The sequence below is a fragment of the Uloborus diversus genome, chromosome 5, assembly GCF_026930045.1.
Source record: "Uloborus diversus isolate 005 chromosome 5, Udiv.v.3.1, whole genome shotgun sequence".
Classification (NCBI taxonomy): Eukaryota; Metazoa; Arthropoda; class Arachnida; order Araneae; family Uloboridae; genus Uloborus; species Uloborus diversus.
This window is the reverse complement of record NC_072735.1, coordinates 96,164,286-96,182,479: the sequence shown is the minus strand read 5'-3', so window position 1 is coordinate 96,182,479 and position 18,194 is coordinate 96,164,286. Positions and strand designations below refer to the sequence as shown.

The 18,194-nt window shown below is 29.9% G+C and overlaps 1 protein-coding gene across 1 annotated transcript in view; it reads left to right on the top strand.

The window, feature by feature from the left end:
- LOC129222867 (splicing factor 3A subunit 1-like) overlaps positions 1-18,194 on the top strand; it is a 64,346-nt gene that overhangs the window by 29,373 nt on the left and 16,779 nt on the right. The window contains exons 8-15 of the mRNA XM_054857426.1: positions 10,439-10,529; positions 10,618-10,689; positions 10,770-10,846; positions 11,175-11,255; positions 11,339-11,492; positions 13,475-13,573; positions 15,127-15,207; positions 15,297-15,388. Of these exons, the coding sequence (XP_054713401.1) occupies positions 10,439-10,529; positions 10,618-10,689; positions 10,770-10,846; positions 11,175-11,255; positions 11,339-11,492; positions 13,475-13,573; positions 15,127-15,207; positions 15,297-15,388 (747 nt within the window). The remainder of the gene's footprint in view (positions 1-10,438; positions 10,530-10,617; positions 10,690-10,769; positions 10,847-11,174; positions 11,256-11,338; positions 11,493-13,474; positions 13,574-15,126; positions 15,208-15,296; positions 15,389-18,194) is intronic.

Genomic DNA, 18,194 nt, shown 5'->3' with positions numbered 1-18,194 from the left:
TCACGATGTTGAATTCGGAATTCATAAATTTTTGGTTCACTTCGAACGGCATTTTCATTTTGTACCGTTTTTTCTATACATTAGTACATATTAAGTTCAGTTTCGTGACATTTCCAGCATTTGTTGACATTTTTGTCACATAGTGCACATACGTGGCAGACTGTCAAGAGTAACGTTTAACACTAGATAATTTATTTCTATGACTATATGATTGGATATCCAAAGAAATCATGCATTTAATTCATTCGTCATGGAAATGATTTACCTGATATGCGAAATCTTGTCAAGATACATTATTCTTTCACATAATTTTAAAACCATAAGCCTATAAACAGATTTTTGGCGAACTTTTATTTTTTATTGTTCAAATTCTTAACGTTCTTTCTGGATTTTTCAATCTGTTCTGCGATAAATATTTTCAAGAAAATTTATTTGCATACTGTCTATTTCAGTAGGATACTGTAGTAACAAAGGTTATTTAAATCATTTATGTGGAATTAGGTTAAGGAAAAGTGTCCAGTCAATGTTGTTAAGTTCGTTTTTTTTTCCATCGAATTGAAAAACTGATTCAAATTCACTCAGAACAAAATAAATAAAATGTGTACTCACAGTTTATATATGGTGGTAGTTTTCTTTTCAGTTGATTGACCATTATTTCTTTTTGCTTATCGAATTCTGTAATCTTACTATCATTTTATTCCACTCATGATAAAAATTAAAAATGGTTTAACTAAAAATGCGAAAACTCGCCAAGGCTACTTTGCTTGCACAATACTAAAACTACTATAACCCTAAACAAATTTGGCGAAACCTTTCAGCTGAGAATAAAAGGAATAAAGTAAATTCTTTCTCGGTTAAACATTTTTCATTTTGTTCTACGATAATAAATTCAAGAAAATATTTTGCATACTGTCCATTCCAACTAAATGCTGCTGTAAAATATGATTAGTTAAATTAATTTAAGATTAAAAAAAACTCATATTCTTACAAATTCATACAAAACAATAAAAAATTTTACCTGGTATTACGTTATCCAATTTTGTTAATCCAGACTTTTCTTGTTTACGCTTCCACCATTTAATACTTTTTTGAAAGAAATAAGAAAAACTAACATTATTTTGAGAAGCTCGAGAATACTACTAAGGGACGAATTAATTTCTGTAGCTGAAAGCAAACTAAGACACATCGATTGCGTTAATAAATACTCAGAACAAACTGCCTGTGTTTACGTCAACAGACACACGTGATGCGCAACGTGGCAATGTTTTAGGTGCAGACGCAGTTTTATAAATCACCGCAAGGTAGCGTATTCGAGCGCTGGAGTTCCGAATTGAAAATACTGCTAAATGTGCCAGAATTTCTTTTACTTTTATGGATAACAATTGTTTTCTTGAAAAATCCAAATTTTTATCTTTAAAATTTTACCTTCAGAATATTATTTTATCTTCATCGCTTTAGACCTAAATGTGCTGAAAAATGACTATTTCATTTGAATTGCAATTTTTAATTACTTACAATTACTTTTATGCATCAAATTCAAAAATCTATTACCGTAAATTTTTCGCGTAGTCGCCATGTATGGTCATTCTCAAGATCGAAGTATACAAGACTGTTAAATGCCTAAATTTCCATAAACAGAATTTTAGATGCTTATCTCAAAGCAAACTATTGAAACTAACATAGTGGTGTCATAAATCATGTTTTTTTTCTTTTAATTAATTAGTTTTTTGAAAAGTGAAATTTTATTTGCTCAATTGCATTTGATCCTCATTGTTTTGGAGATTTTGCTGTGAACTTAAAAAAACTATTTCATCTAAAATGCAGTTTCTTGCCGACTTCTCATTTATTTATTTTGAAATAATTCAAAAACCTATTGAAACTTACATTTTCCAAAAAGCATGTTTTTTGTAAACAAGTGCAAGGTTCTATTTATTTTTTTTTCTGAAAGTAGTAAAAATTGAATCCCCCCCCCCCCCTTCTTTCACTTTTTGTACTTAAAAACTTGGTGACAGTGGTGGCTACTAAGATTTTTAGGTCTGGTTTATTTTATACCAAGGTGGAATTAGTCACTAATATTTCAGCTGGAAGTGCTTGAAAAAAAAAGTTCATTCTTTTATTTACTTGAAAACATTGAAAAAGCTTTAAAACTTCGAAAAAGTTTCTTAGTGCTTAAATTCTTTCAAAAATCATTTGATTGTGCTTAAAACTTTTAAGAAAGTATTTTACTACTGCAATTTTTTGAATATGCGTTCTATTTGCAACATCGCGAAAAATTGCTTCTGTGTTTGGGATTTCAATCCTTTTGCATCTTGTAAATATTTTGATTTTTTTTTTTCCCAATTGGATGCTATTTTGACATATGATACCTCAGGTTAGTTTATTTTTTAATTTATTTCGATGTCTAAAACAGGAATTATTTTGGAAACCATAACAACATTGAACTTACCCGGATTTTGAGGATTTTTTTTTTTTTTTTTTTTTTTTTGAAATTTCAATGCTTTTTGCCTCCTGCTAATATTTAAATATTTTGGCGAATCGAATGTTATTTTCGCATATGCTACCTCAGATTAGCATATTTTATGTTTATTTTTAGTAAAAAATTAATAAATTTATTTTATGGAAAACATGCCAACATTGAACTTACTCAGAATTTACAGAAAATTGCTTCTCATGTTTGAAATTTAAAATCTTTTTGCATCTTGCAAATATTTAAACATTTTGGCTAATCAGATGTAATTTTCATATATATGCTACCTTAGATTAGCATATTTTATGTTTAATTTTAGTAAAAAATAAATGAATTTATTTTATGAGAAACATGCCAAAATTGAACTTAAGTCACAAAAATTCGCTTCCCTTGTTTGAGGTTTCAACCCTTCAGCATCTTGTAAATATTTTCTTTTTGCAGTTAAAAATTATTTTGACACATGCTACATCAGATTAGCTTGTTTTATACTATTTTTTTTTAATAACTAAAAAACTAATTACTTTTGTTTTGTTTAATTACATATATACTTATTTAATTTTGCAATTTTAATTTTTATTTATCATTAGCTAATTCTTGGTTATTACAGATTTTTTGAAAAAATTTTAAATTTAATGCACTGAGCACCTAACATTTTAACTTAAAGTTTGTATTTTAAAGATAAAGTTGAGCTATACAATTTTGTAAAGCTGAATTTATAAGAACATCATTTTCTTTATGTCTGTTAAAATAATTAAGGTACATAACAGGGGTAATTGTGTTTTGATTTTTCACTGGAAATCCAGTAGTGTTTGTTATGCTTTCACCTACCTACTTCCAATTTTCCCTCTTTACCTCAAATGTTCAAAATTACTACTTTTGTTGGGTTGTGGACACTTAGAAGAGCTTACCAGAATAGGCTGTAATCAGTAAAGGGGTAGATAGCTTAAGGAGGGTCATTGATCTTCATTGGGGTCCAATAAATTGACTAGCCTAGCTGCCTGTTGCTGGTTATCAACAGGCACTGGGCCTGGTATTTATCTGTATAATATTTTGACTTCATAAATTATTTTAACATAAGAAATAAATTGTATGTATATCAAAAGTAATTGTTGTACACATGTATATTTAAGTAAAAGGCGTCTTAGTTTTAAAAAGTATCCCCCCTCCGGATTAGCTCTTTGAAACTTGCAGGTTATTTTTTTATGAAATTGCAATCATACCTGAATAATATCCCTTCTTTAAATTTAAATTCTAATTTCAACAATAATTCATAAAAAAAACTTTTTGTCATTATGTATGTCAACTTCTTGTGAATCTTTTCAGTTAGGAAATATGGCTCTGTGAATCTGAACTTGTACATTTATTGACTATTACAAGTTTTCAGTAAAAGCAGGCTCAAAATTACATTCAGAATATTTATCACTTCTTAAGCAGCTTTTGCGAATTTTGAGGTACGGAGACTGGATTGGAGACTTTCATTAAATGTTTTCTTTCTGACTAATTTTTAAAGTTACTTGAGGACAGTTGAAATGCTTTAACTCCTGAACAACTAATACATGCATACGAATAATTGATTTATACTTTGAATACTTATAAATAATTAACGGACGTATTGTACTTTTGAACTTAATAGTACCACCGGAAATTACCTTCTGGGTGGTTTTTTTGATCCTAACCGCCCTTATATGTGTATAAACCACTATCAATGTTGGAAACAATCTCCTGTCTAGCTGTTCCATTGAATTTAGGTGTATTGGTTTCTTCCCAGAAAAGTTAAAAGCATTCCTAAAAGGTGTTTTTTTTTTTTTTTTTTTTAATTTTTGACTTGCAGATTTTATAAATTATACTTCTTTGAATGTGAAGATTGCAAAATTAAACCTCATGGGAACTGCTCCTCTTTATGACCGAGCTTTTCAGACATTTGCAGAAAACCCTTCGACGCAGTAGATCTTTTTCTTATCAAAGGTCTCTTGTTGTAGAAAAGGATATTTTGTTTTCCTTTTTTTATATTATTACCTATTTATATGTTTGCATTAAGGGAAACCTGCATGCAATATTTTTAGAAGTGCTTGAATTTTTTTTCTCCCTAAAGGGTATGTGAACCCTGTGACCAAATACTTCTAAATCAAATATATATTTTTCTGGGTGCCCTTGAAAGTCATGGGAAATCGTGGATTTCAACTATGATCGAATTTGGTGTTGAAAAGTCAGGATTTTCAGAAAAAAAAATGCTCAAAAAGTATCATATCAGAGATTTTTCTGAGAAAAAGAATCGTATACGTTTAAATTTTAACTTACAAATCATCAAGTAATTTTAATTTTTACCTAAAAATGTTTTTTCCGGAAAAGAAAAGGAAATTCACAATAATTTCTTTTTCACAAAAATAAAGAAAATTCAGAAATATTTTTTTTCACAAAATGGGGACTCAAAAAATAAAACCTGGATTGACCCCTGATATTACTGTGTGACATGTAACTTTGATTTCAGCATAGCACATGGAAAGATAAATTGCATGTTTTAACAACTTATAAAACTTTAAGTTCGGCTTTTACTGCATCGTCAAGTGATAACATAATTAAAACAGAACTTTTATTCACAAATTTCATTCTGGAGCGCAGCTTTCCCATGGCAGTATCGGATCATGCAAAATTTTCATTAAAAATATGTTCCCGGGCTTGTAGGTAGCAAAGAAAGTACGGTTGTGCTCGGACGGAAACAACTGCTATCATAAACTGCTTAGCAGGGAACACTGCTCAAGAGCTGTCACAAGATTTACAACATAGTAAATAAGTATTTGAATTCTTTTCTTGAATGAGAGTAGGAATCCGAGAATAGTCATGTACAAAATGCAATGCAAAAATTTAATTGCGCAAAAGGCTCTAACTTCAATGTAACATGTGTTTTGCTTGTGAAAATATGTTTTAAAAATTCCAAAACTTGATTATGTGAAGGTTCTTAATTTGGATTCAAATAAACTGATTTTATAATAAAGGCATTTGAAAGTAGAAGGCATTTGTAGTAGTCTTTTTGTTAAAACTTAATTCATTGCACATTTTAAGTATTGTTACTGTTGCTGCTGTTTTCAAAAGAAACCATTCATTTATGTTTTTTTTTAATTATTTTGAACTTGTAAAACTAGAAAGAATCTTCAGTGAGAAACTTATGTATAGAGTGATTATCGACACCAACAACAGACAGTCAAGAATTAGATTAGTAATACAATTATTTTAAGAAAGATTTGTGTATACCTTCGAAAAATGTCGTCTAATTTTTTTATTTTTAAAGAACGCCTTAATATGTTATTTAGTACAAATTAAAGTTTTACGCCCATTTTTCTTTTTGTAAAATTGATTTTGTGTGTATTTTTAGACATATTTATGCGTATGTATTGCACTTATGTCAGGTAGGAGTGTTATTACATGTTTTTAATCGAATAGTAATGTTGCATTTTGAAAAAAAAAATGTCATACTGGCTAGCCTTGTTATAAAAATTCCTGTATATCCTTTTTTTTTTTTCAAAATGTTCCTATATTATTTCGAAAAATTCCTATATTGTTTTTCAGAAAACTCCTATATTTTCCATTGAATTCCTATATTTTTTTCCGAAAATTCCTATATTTTTCCTATATTTTTGTTGGCAAATGTCACTTCTATCCCTGGGATTGGCTAAATACCCAGCGGGTAGGTAAATATTTTTTGGGTATTTACCCAAGGCCTGGGTAGATACCCCAAAAACTGGTTATTTTACAAAAAAATACAGAAAGTGAATGGGATTTTTTTTTTAAATCTAAATATGAAATAATTGATAAAATTTATACATACATATGTATTACAGTTTATAATATTTTGTATTGAAAGACTTGATGAGATTATGAAAGAAACATATCGTAAGCCAAAGAATCTTTCTTTTCAATGTCATAATTGCAGCAATTCAATGATGAACTTCAGGATTTTAAAATGAAAATTTTGGTTAGTCATGTCCAAAATGGGAAAAAAAAGAAGCATGAGGGATGTTTGGAAGAATAAACTGATAAGTTATTAAGACTGATCTTATTTATTTATTTTATTGCTGTTTAAGTGATAATGTGGCAAATATAGAAACAGTTTTCACATTAATAAGCAAAAAAAAAATAAATAAATATTGTTTTCTGTTGCCTTGCTTATTTGCATTTGCTCCCCGGTACTTCATGATGAAAATTTATTCAGACTTTTTAATACACGCAATTAGTGATGTAGGGTAGGCAGGTAAAAAAAATTTGGGGTATTTATTTCAAGGCAGAGTAAATCCCCTAGTAATTGTGCATTTTGCAAAAAAAATTTAGGTGGGATCAAAAGGTGATGATTTTCTTTTTAAAACATAAACTGTAAAATGAAAGATTAAAAATACAACAATTTACATAATGTAATTTTTTTAATTAAAGGCTTAATAATATCTTATCAAAAAAACTGAACTATTCCTTGATTTTGGTTGAGATAAACTGGATATGTAAATATCCAGTTCATCTCAACAAAAATCTCATTTACAAGCATATGAAAGAGTAGAAGTAGGTCTTTTTGTTTGTTCCATGCTTATGTTCTTCCCAGGCTTTCCCTCTTGCAATTGAGCTCAGTTGTTGTTTCTTGCTGTTTGAATTTGTTCTAATTAATAACTGTGATGTTTGTATTTTTTGTTTGGGAATGTTTTAATTATTTCATTTCTGTCATGCTTATATATTTGACTTTCATTATCCCCTTTGTTTGACTTGTGTGATGTCAGGGTACTAGTGCTGTTTTTTAGGTATTTCTCCTGCAGCACTCATGAAACATCTCATGGTTTTTCCCTACCCTCAGGGAGTAGCCCCCTGATGAGACGTCAAAATACATTGGGTGTTTTGGGTTCTTAATTCAATTTTACGTTGTTTTTTTTTTTCAATTTTACATTGCTATTAAATTTTATTTGCTGTTAAAGTTATTGACTACCAGTATCAAAGTGCTGCTTGTGGCACCTGTTGAACTGAGTAGTGAAGCTTGATTCAATTTAGGTTAAATTGTTTGAATTGTCCAGGTTTAAAATGCAGGTTATGTTAATGTTTCTTAATAAGTATATATATATATATATATATATATATATATATATATATATATATATATATATATATATATATATATATAATAAATCACTGGGTTATATCACTGAGTTATAAAAGACTATGACCTTAAAAAATAGATGTTTGCTTTTTACTTCCTTTTACAAAAAAGGAAGTATTGTATTCGCGAAAAAATTTTCACTCAAAAATCGGCATTAATTTCCATTTTTCTCACCCCTGAATGAATGCTAAGTTTTTTTTTCAACCTGACCACATGTGGATATATGCCTTGGAACCTACAGGCACTCGAAATATCCATTTGACAACCCCCGAGTTAATTACAACGAGTTTTTTCGTGACATCATAATGTATGTGCGTATGTGTATGTATCTCGCATAACTCAAAAACGGTATGTCCTACAAAGTTGAAATTTGGTATGTAGACTCCTAGTGGGTCCTAGTTGTGCACCTTCAATTTTGGTTGCATTCGGATGTTTCTAAGGGGGTCTTTTGCCCCTTTTTAGGGGGAAATCATTGTTAATTTCGATGTAAACTCAAGTGGTGTTATAATTTGTCGGACACTTGGCAATATATCGCCAGTCTTTAGGTCACCAAGTTTTGTCGCCAACTTGGCGACAAATTTGGCAATTATTTTTTTATTTTAAATTTGATTTTTATTTGGCCACTGTTGGTGATATTTAGAGAGTAAACAATTGAATGACATTAAAATTGCCAATAATGGGGAAATTACACTAAATTGGAGTAAAAGGAAGTCATGTGATGCACACATCAGCTCGTTTTTTTTTTTTTTTTTGTAACCAGTTAAACTTTTTAATTTTGGAGAATGGCTTTTTATACCTGAAATTAGACATATCCAACACATGTAAAGTGAATATCATATTAGATTGTTAAGTTGTTTCACACAATAATTCTTTAAATATCTGATCAAAATACAATTTTTGGGCAAAAATTTATTGTTTTGTATATGGTTGGTTATACATATGAAGCGGAATACATACAAAAAAGTATTTTAGTTAAATATAAATTTTTGAAATAAATACCCGGTTATATACCCTGGGTATTTACCCCTAAAAATAAATACCCGGGTATTTTACATCACTAAATAGATCACAAAATCTTTCCATCCAATCCTCTACTAACCTTTAAAATTGCTTTAGTGATGGATCTCTCATGGATACCCTTTACTAATATTTAAATCAGGTGAGCCAAATGTAAGTGAGTCTAAACTACATTAATGGACAAAAAAGTGTGATCATTCAATGTTGTGAGTTACAACATATGTAGACTCCACCATCCATTTGGAAAGGCAATAACTGTGGAAAAAACTTGGAGTATATGTTGTCAACTTTTTGTGAAAAATTCATTCTAGGTTTGTAAAATTTTCATCAGTGGAAGAAAATTTCCAAAAACAATTTAATGATTTTGGGGGAAAGTATTCCGACATGTTATTTTAGCAGCAGATAGCTCTCTAATCTGTGTAAATGAAACAAATAATATATGTGCATATATTGTTGCCTCAGAGCAACAGTAGGATATTTTAGGGTTATTCCTGGGATTAGATGTCTTAGTGTTGCCCTGAGGTAACAATATGTTTCCTATACAAATCCACAGTTTACGTCAGATCTTGACCAAATTTGGTAGAGAGGTACTTGGTCACCCGAAAAAGAACATAGGAGGTTTTAATGCGAAAAAAGTACCCAACAGTTTTAATTTTATGACCCGAAAATAGCATTAAATGGCTATTTCTTCCCAAAATGATTATCACATTGTCCTGAATTTAGTCTCCTTCAAAAGTCCGCGATTAATACCCCTGAAGTATATTTACTTTCTTTGAATTTCAAAAAAACGAAGTCTGTGTAAAATCACCACGGAAAAAAGTTATAGGCATTTTTAAGCCTAATGGAACATCAAAATTAAATCAGAAATTTATCGTTATTGAGAAAAAAGATCTGATGCCATTTTTTTTTCTCCACTGTGGACAAATAAAATTCTTGCTTTTGCATTAAGGTGAAAAATTTCCCTTTTTGATTATTTCATGACCATTTTATATATATATTTTTTTTTCTACTGCCAGCAGAAGATAATCAAGGCTTTTAGTTGTTTTAAAGGAGGATTGCATTTAATTTATTTGGAACTTTTAGAATTGCAGTTGACGTTATTTAAGAATCATGATTTTGATAGGAAATTAAAGATTTTTTTTTCTATTATTTGAGCCTAATTGTTGAACACACATCACTTGACATAACTTTTATTTTCGAGGTAGACTGTGCAAAGCCAGGTGATGCAGCTAGTGTTACTATGTATTAGAAATGCTGTATCTGTTACATCCTCTAAGAAAGTATTTTCTTCAGGGTTTGCCTAAATAGAGAAGTAGCTTATTAGAGCTTGATAGATATGCAATCATCGTGCTGAGTGATTTGTTGTTGAATCTTGGGCATTGCTTATTCTATGAAGAAATTTCCATAGATATAAGTGGGGACAAATTATTCAATGTGAATATAAATAAAGAAGCCTCACCCTTTCAAAAATTTATGTTGGCAGCAACGCTCATAAGGTACATACTTAAAAGTTTGTTGTATACTTCAATTGAAAAGAAAAAATAATATGGATTGCATACATGTTTTTTAATATATTTTTTAAATGTTTTCTAAGAAAATATAACAACTAAACCACATTTTAATTTGTAAAAAATCAATTTTTCCAGAAGAAATTGGTTTTTAAATAGTAGCACTTTATTTTTATTATGAAATTAAACATTGGTTTACCTCAGTGCCAAATATAAGTTATCATTAGTTGCATTCTGTGACCAAATGTTTTGATTTGACTCCAAAAGTATATATATATTCTTGATTAAAATTCCTTTTTTTTTAAAATATTGGTTTAGGTATTAGAGCAAGTACGTTATAGAGTTGAATGGACTAGGCAACAAGAAGCAATCAAAAGACGTGAAGAAGAAGAAGCTGAACGAGAGAGAGGTATGTTTTAATGTACTTTTATTAATTACAGAGCTGATATGTAGGGAACAAACAATGGAGTTCCGAAACATTCTTTCTCTCTTTCTAGTCCAGTATGCTCAAATTGACTGGCATGATTTTGTTGTGGTTGAAACAGTGGATTACCAGCCTAATGAGCAAGGTAAGGTATTTTTTTATTTTCAAATTTTCTTAAACCCCAAAAGTAATTTTATGTGAACAAGTTTTGAATATGTTTTGCAGGGATGTTTCCTCCTCCTACTAATCCTGATGAAGTTGGAAGCAGAGTGTTACACCAGCAAAGAATCGAAGAACAAGGGGTAATTTGTAATTTATGCACTATAAATTTCTTAGTATGTTGTTGATATAGCTCATTCATAACTGAATCATGGCCACTGTATTTTTCTTTTTTAATTGTTTATGGCCTTACCAAATTGTGAACCCTGGTATTTGCATTTTGTAAAATATTTTTAGATTTAGTCATAATTTTCGGTATTTTGACTTTAAATGATAACTTTATGTTCGGTATATATGCATATATATATATATATATATATATATATATATATATATATATATATATATATATATATATATATATATATATATATATATATATATATATATATATATATATGTAATTTTTAGGTTGAGGATGTTGAAATGGAAGTTGAATCTGATGAAGAAAGCAGTGATAAAGAGATTACTGACAAAACAAATGCATCAAAGGTATGTTTTAAAATTGAGAATTCTGTTTTAAGTGATTAATAAAAGTGAAGTTCTTTAAAATGTAATTTATGGATGTACTACAGCCTGGAGAAGATAGTTCGTCATCATCTGATGAAGATGAAGAAGACCACAGAGCCAGTCCACCTCCTTTACCTCCAAAAGAAGCTCCTCCATTGCCTCCACCTCTTCCACCTCAGCCTGATCAAGTGGTTATTCGTAAAGATTATAACCCCAAAGGTAATATTTTTTGTTTGAAAAATTATTCCTAGAAAACTGCTATTGAAATTGATAAAAAATAAGTTTAGTCTCCTAAAGATGGCAATTTCAAGGTAAACTAATTCCTTTCAAATAGTACATCAATGTTACACATTACCTATGTTTACTTTAATTTTTCATTGAGTTGAAATATTTATCTGTAATAGTTTTTATGTAATTAATGATTTAAAAACATAGGGTAATTTGGGTATGCATTGCATTTGATTTGTTAAAATGAAAAATAATCATTTTTTATAGAATTTCAAAAATACCTATTTATGTGCATCATCATTACCTAAGATTATCTGTGCTAAAAATGTGTTGTCAACACTAATATTGAAAATGTTTTCTTTTCAAAGTAAACAAAAACCACTAGCCAAAGAGCCACTAAAATTGCTAAGATTTGTCGATTCAAAAGCACAAAACTTGAAAGAAAAAGATGACCTCTCTTTGCAATCCACAAACCATTTAGAATCATGAATATCTGTTTACTGTCAGAAAAAAAAAGGAGAGGTAAAGGAATATAGGGAGCAAATAATTGCTCAAGATTCTCAGAATCCAGAAAGTTATCAGGTTAGTTAAGTTAAAGGTGAAAGTGAATGATATGTTTTCCCAAAACAATTATAACATTAAACAGATTTATATAAAACAGGGGTTCTCAAATGGTGGGTCACGACCCCGAGGGGGGTTGCAAGATGTGGAAGGAAAGTTTAAAGACAATTAATTCATTGCTGTGTTTTTCGCACTGGGTGCAATGATAGAACTTGAAAGAGCGCAAGGTCAATAATTGTCATAAAGCTACTTCAAGATTATAGAATCAGTATTGTATACTATTGTGTCTTATTATAAAATAATTCAAGAGACAAAAGTCATATTTATTTTACTATTTACTTGTGTTTCTAAGGATAAAACTTAGCCATATGTGTAGTTTTTAGTTATTGTTTTAGGGGGGGGGGGGTTAGATAGAGTTAAAACTTATGGGGGGTGGCCAAAATACTTAGTTTGAAAAGGTGGTCACAATGTCTAAAAGTTTGAGAACTTCTGATATAGAAGATACTATTGATGACTTTCCCTGATTAAAATGGAAGGTTTTTCAAATTTGTAAGTGTTCTGTCACAAGAAACTACTTATTTTCAATAAATAGTTGCTTTGTGCTTCTTGTGCATAATTTTCAGTTGTCTTAGTACTCATAAAAATTGTTATTTATACTATTTCATTATTTCTATTATACCTACATTCAACCTAAACTTGATGAATTGAGTAAGATAGCTATTAAAACCATGCTTTGCTCTCTAACCATAACCATTACATTACCTGAATTCCCCCGTCCATTAAGTGAAACTTATGTTTGTCATTTTTATGCAAATGACTCTATAAGCATGGAGTTTGTTGAAACATATTCTAGTAAGTCATAATATTATGCTGAAATAAGAGAAGGGAAAAAGTTTTATAGTAAATTTATTACAAGAAAGTCAAAATGGGTCATTTTCGTACCCGAATTTCGCTGACAGACCCTACCAGTTTTATTTTTTGCTTTCAGAATGTGTACTGGTTTAAAAACATGCAAAAATCACTGGCATGGGCACAAAATAAGCCAGAGCTTCTTGTAGTTTCCATCCGTATACCACATAATTCATTGCAGAGAGAAACCACCATTGCATGAATTAATTATGTGCCATCATGCATTGCTTACTTGTTTTTATTTGCTAGTGACTCCTAAAAACATTTTTAAATTTATCAAAAAATGCATTATAGTTGTATATTTTGCAAATTTTGGTGGGTTTTTATTTTTTATTTATTTTTAACCCTACAGTGCATCAATTTTAAGGTCTGAAAGTTTTACTGTATGTTATCTTACAAAAAAAGGAGTAATACTATGTATAATGTATACTTATATATTTAGTATATTACTATAACATAAAGGATTTATTTATTTGCTTAGTTAATTATTTATTTCCTTTCAGTTCTAAAGCCAGCTACGCCTGTTACGGAACACTTCTTGATCTCTCCAATAACCGGTGAAAAAATCCCAGCAGACAAAATGCAGGAACATATGAGAATTGGTATGAAAAGATTTATATATTTTTTCTTTCTTTCTACCTTTTGAACTTAAAAGATTGCTGTTGATATTGATGGATATAAATATAATTGTGACTTAAAACACTTAGCTGCAGAATTTTAAGAACTGTCTCTTTTCTTATTAAATGATAAATTCTATCTTAGTGCTTTTCATTATTTTTTTTAATTTGTTATTAAATTTTAATATTTTAACTGCATAAGAGGGAAAATATCTGCATTATGTAATCTTGGTTAGATTGTCAAGTAACGTAAAAAAAATATCAAATCTCTATTTGAATTACCACCATTTGTAACATTTCCCCCCTAGAATATTTTACTATAAATAACTTTTAAATGTGCTCAAACATCATTTGGATGACATCTATCGAGTTTGTTTGGCAACTTGACAGATACCATCTAAGCATCTGGGGTGACAGATAGGTAAAACAGGCTTTCATTATCCTATTCCTTCAAAAACTCCTATTTAAAACTGATAATTTCTATGGTGCAGAGAATTCTGAAGATCAGCTCCCTGTTTTACATGTACCAATTTGAGTGGAAGTGAAACCAATGCACCACTGATCATAAGAAGATGGTAAAAGCTAAAATTTGTTTTAAGTGTTGACACATTTCTGATAAAAGCACACATGACAGCTGACATTGTCACTGAATTGAATAGTAAAATAGAGTCAGTCAATAAGTGTATACAAAAATGGAAACTTATGGATGAATGTCCTGCCAATCCTCAAGACTGGCTTTTTGCAAAAATTGGAAGGGATGATCTTTTCTTCTACTGGTACACGCAAATTTTAGACATTGGAATTATAAAAATCAAAGTGAGCTGCAGAAATATAAAATTCAACATGAAGTTGAAGACTTCACAACTGGAAATAACCATGGGAGAATAAATATAAATGTACTTCAAGCAATGAATATGGTATCTTTAAGTCAAATTACAAACATATAGAATTAATTTCATTAGAGGGAGGCCTTCATGTCAAATAATACTTAAAATTTTCTATTTTAAAAAAAAGGAAAAGTTGATGCTCTGAATCTTTTAAGAGAAGGAAAGACTGAAATATTCTGGTTTGGGTTTTGTGGTTATTATAGTTTGACTTAAAATTTCAGCACAATTGATAAATTGATTTATAAAAAAAAATGCCTGGAATAAATTTAAACAATGGTGAATAGTAAAAGGAAGAGGTCATTCCACTGTGCTTTAAAGAACAATGTGAACTCTGTTTACTATTACTACTAATTTTACTATCAATTTCATCAAAAATGCAACATTGTAATAAATTTGTTCAATGTGTTTAAAAATTGAAATTATTGTTTTTCAGAAATGATTAAATTTGTAATAATAGAAGTTAGGTGTCAAAACTTGAGTTGTATGTCTTTCATTCCCACAGAATGGTGTAAATGTTGCTTTCTCTCTTTTTCTTAATTATTTAGGAAAATAAGAACTTATAGTTTCCAAAAATAAATTAAATATTTGAAAAAAATATTAAAGTATAATTCCAATTGCTGCTTTGATTTTAGATGTCTTTTTCTACTTTAGGATTATTGGATCCTCGATGGGTTGAACAGAGAGATAGAGCTGTACAAGAAAAAATAACACAAGAAGAAGTTTTTGCTCATGGTAATGTTAATATATTAATATTCAATACTTAATTTATCCTCCTCTAACTTTTTCATTAAGTTTTTATTATTCTTGTTATTATTTAACAGGAACTTCCATTGAAAGTAGTTTGAAACAATTTGCTGAAAGACGTACTGATATTTTTGGTTCTGGTGTTGAGGAAACAGCTATTGGTAAAAAGGTATTACATTTGTTTATTTTAAGGTTGATTTTAATTTTAATCTTTTTGATCAGTAAGCAAGATAATATTAAAATGCTCTTAAGTAATATAATTGTTTAATAACTAATCAATGTTTACTTGAATACTTAAAATTTCATATATAGTTTCATTACTATTTTTAAGTGATTCGTTATAACATTTCATTTAAAGTTTCCTAAATTAAGGGTTTTAATGGCATTGTGTATTGCAAAAAATATGTACAGATTTTATAATTCAGCTCATAAAAAGCAAGTTTAATGCATTTAGAAATTTAAAATAATATGACTAGTAAACTTTCCTAAACTTTTAAAATAATTATACAATGTTTACTTTTTTTTTTTTTAACTTGAAATGAAAATGTTTGTGATTTTTCTCAAGGTTTTTTTATGAAACCTTCAGAATTGCATTTTTAAAAAATTCATTTGAAGGAAAAAACAACATACTTAGGTTACCTGTAGTTACCTAGGTTTATGTATTTACACTCAAAACATTTTAGCGCAAAACTAAGGAGAGTGAAATATTTTTATGTGTTAAAAGAATTTTGTGCTAACGGATTTGAAGTAAAATGCAAAGTGCAAGTCTGCACTGCTATATATTTCTGTGTTTCCCAATTTTTTATGTTAAACGTATGTTTGTGAAACGTATTTTGTTGTATTGGGTTGTTCGGAAAGTCATTTCGTTTTTTTTGGGGAACATGAAAGACAGTTTTCGTATAATGAATAAATATTTTATTAAATTATATATTGGCCATTCTGGTCCAACACCTTTTGCCATCTTTCTGGCAGTAACATAATTCCCCTCTCATAAAAGTTTTGGTCCTTGCTGGCAAAAAACTGGTTCAGGTGGTTTTTGACATCTTCATTTGAGGTAAAGGTTTTGCCATCCAAAAAATTTTGCAGGGACCGGAACAAATAGTAGTCGGAAGGCGCCAGATCTGGAGAACATGGTGGATGTTGCAGTACGTCCCATTCAAGCTGTAAAAGTTTTTGGCGAGTGACCAAACTTGTGTGAGGCTCCGTAAGGACATGGGGCACCCACACATCGAGCTTCGAGGTTAAGCCCATGCCTTTCAAATGGCCATAAACAGTCGAATTCGACAAATTTAATCTCTCACCGATCTCTCGTGTGGTTATTCGCCGATTTGCATCAACTAATGCCTTTATCGCATCTTTGTCATCTTCGACCGGCCTTCCAGACCGTGGTGCATCTTCGACATCAAAATTGCCGGATCGAAATTTTGCAAACCAGTTCTGGCACTGGCGTACTGTTAACACGCCTTCTCCATACACATCCGTCAATTTTTTTCTCGCTTGGACAGCATTTTTACCTTTTCTGAAGTAAAAAAGTAAAATATGACGAAAATGCTGCTTATTGCTCTCCATATTTAAAAGGGCACCAACCAAAAACTACTGCGTAGAATTAATAGAACTTTTTCACACACAAGCCTTGCAATATCAGCTCTCAAGACATATAATGGTTATGCGGCTTAAGTGTGAGGTTGGTTTCGAAATAACGTAATTAAGTCCTCTGACGGGAAAAAACGAAATTACTTTCCGAACAACCCAATATGTATAAAACATGCATAAAACTTTTACATTTTGTTTTTGCTGCACAAAGAAGTCTTATTACTACCCCCCCCCCCCTCTTATTATTTTATTTATTTATTTTTGCATTTTATATTTACTTTTTTATTTTGAAACGAAAACTTTAAAAATCGGTGTTAAGATTTTTTTACATCACTGAATATTGACAGTAGGGGCTTGGTGGTATTAGAATTTTAGAGCCATGATATATTGCTTTCCCAAAATTAATATTTTTGATGAATCAATATACTCTTGTTTATGTATCAAAGTCATTAATAAAATTTTCCTCTAAAGATTGAAACATAATACACTTGTTGTGCTTTTAATTATATAAAGTTAGTGACATTAGTTACATAAACAAGTGTCATATGAGGCAGTGGGAAACAAAGGGATGTAAGTGGCAAAATTAAAAATTTGGAGATAACCAGTACACATGGTAGGTGAACCTCTCCTCTGTCTTGGGGGAAGAGATGGTACTAGTAGCCATGGTAGTTGCTGCTATACAGCATGATTTAGAAAAAAAATTCAATGAAAACCTATCTAGGATGTCATCTTTTAACACATTTTACTCAAAACTAGAAAATTTCCACTTGCATCCTTTGCTTCTCACTGTCTCATATGTGCGTAGAAAAAAACTTGACCTTTCTATTTTTGCAATATGCTGATAAAGTAATAAATATGTATTAAAGAAATTATTTACACTAGTGTGGATGTTAGTTACTTTCATTGAAATAAATCCCTTCAAGGCTCTCTCCGGTTAGATTGCCATTTGTCATTTAACATTATTTCTAAAGCTGAAAATATATTTTCAACTTATATATGTTATTAGGTAGTATTTAACTGGGCTCCTTGCCTTGAAATACCAGTCGGAAAACACATGGTCTTACCCTTGCTACCCTAGGGTTTGCTTTTCCCTAAAATGTTATTGAATTCTGTCTTAACTTTTTCTTTCTTCACAAATAACATTTTCATCTGTATTCAAATTGTATCCATGATCCAAAATCAACTTTTTTTTATATGTATACATACTTTACTGCTTTATGCGTTACTGATACATGAAAATTTAAATAACTTTACAAAAAAGGCGTTATTGATTTGCAACTCAAAAAATCCTTGTTGCCAAGGTTGAACAAAATATTTAATTGCAATCTTTCTTTAAAGTTTTTTAAACAAAAGTCTGAAAAAGTGAAAGACTCTGTAATTTA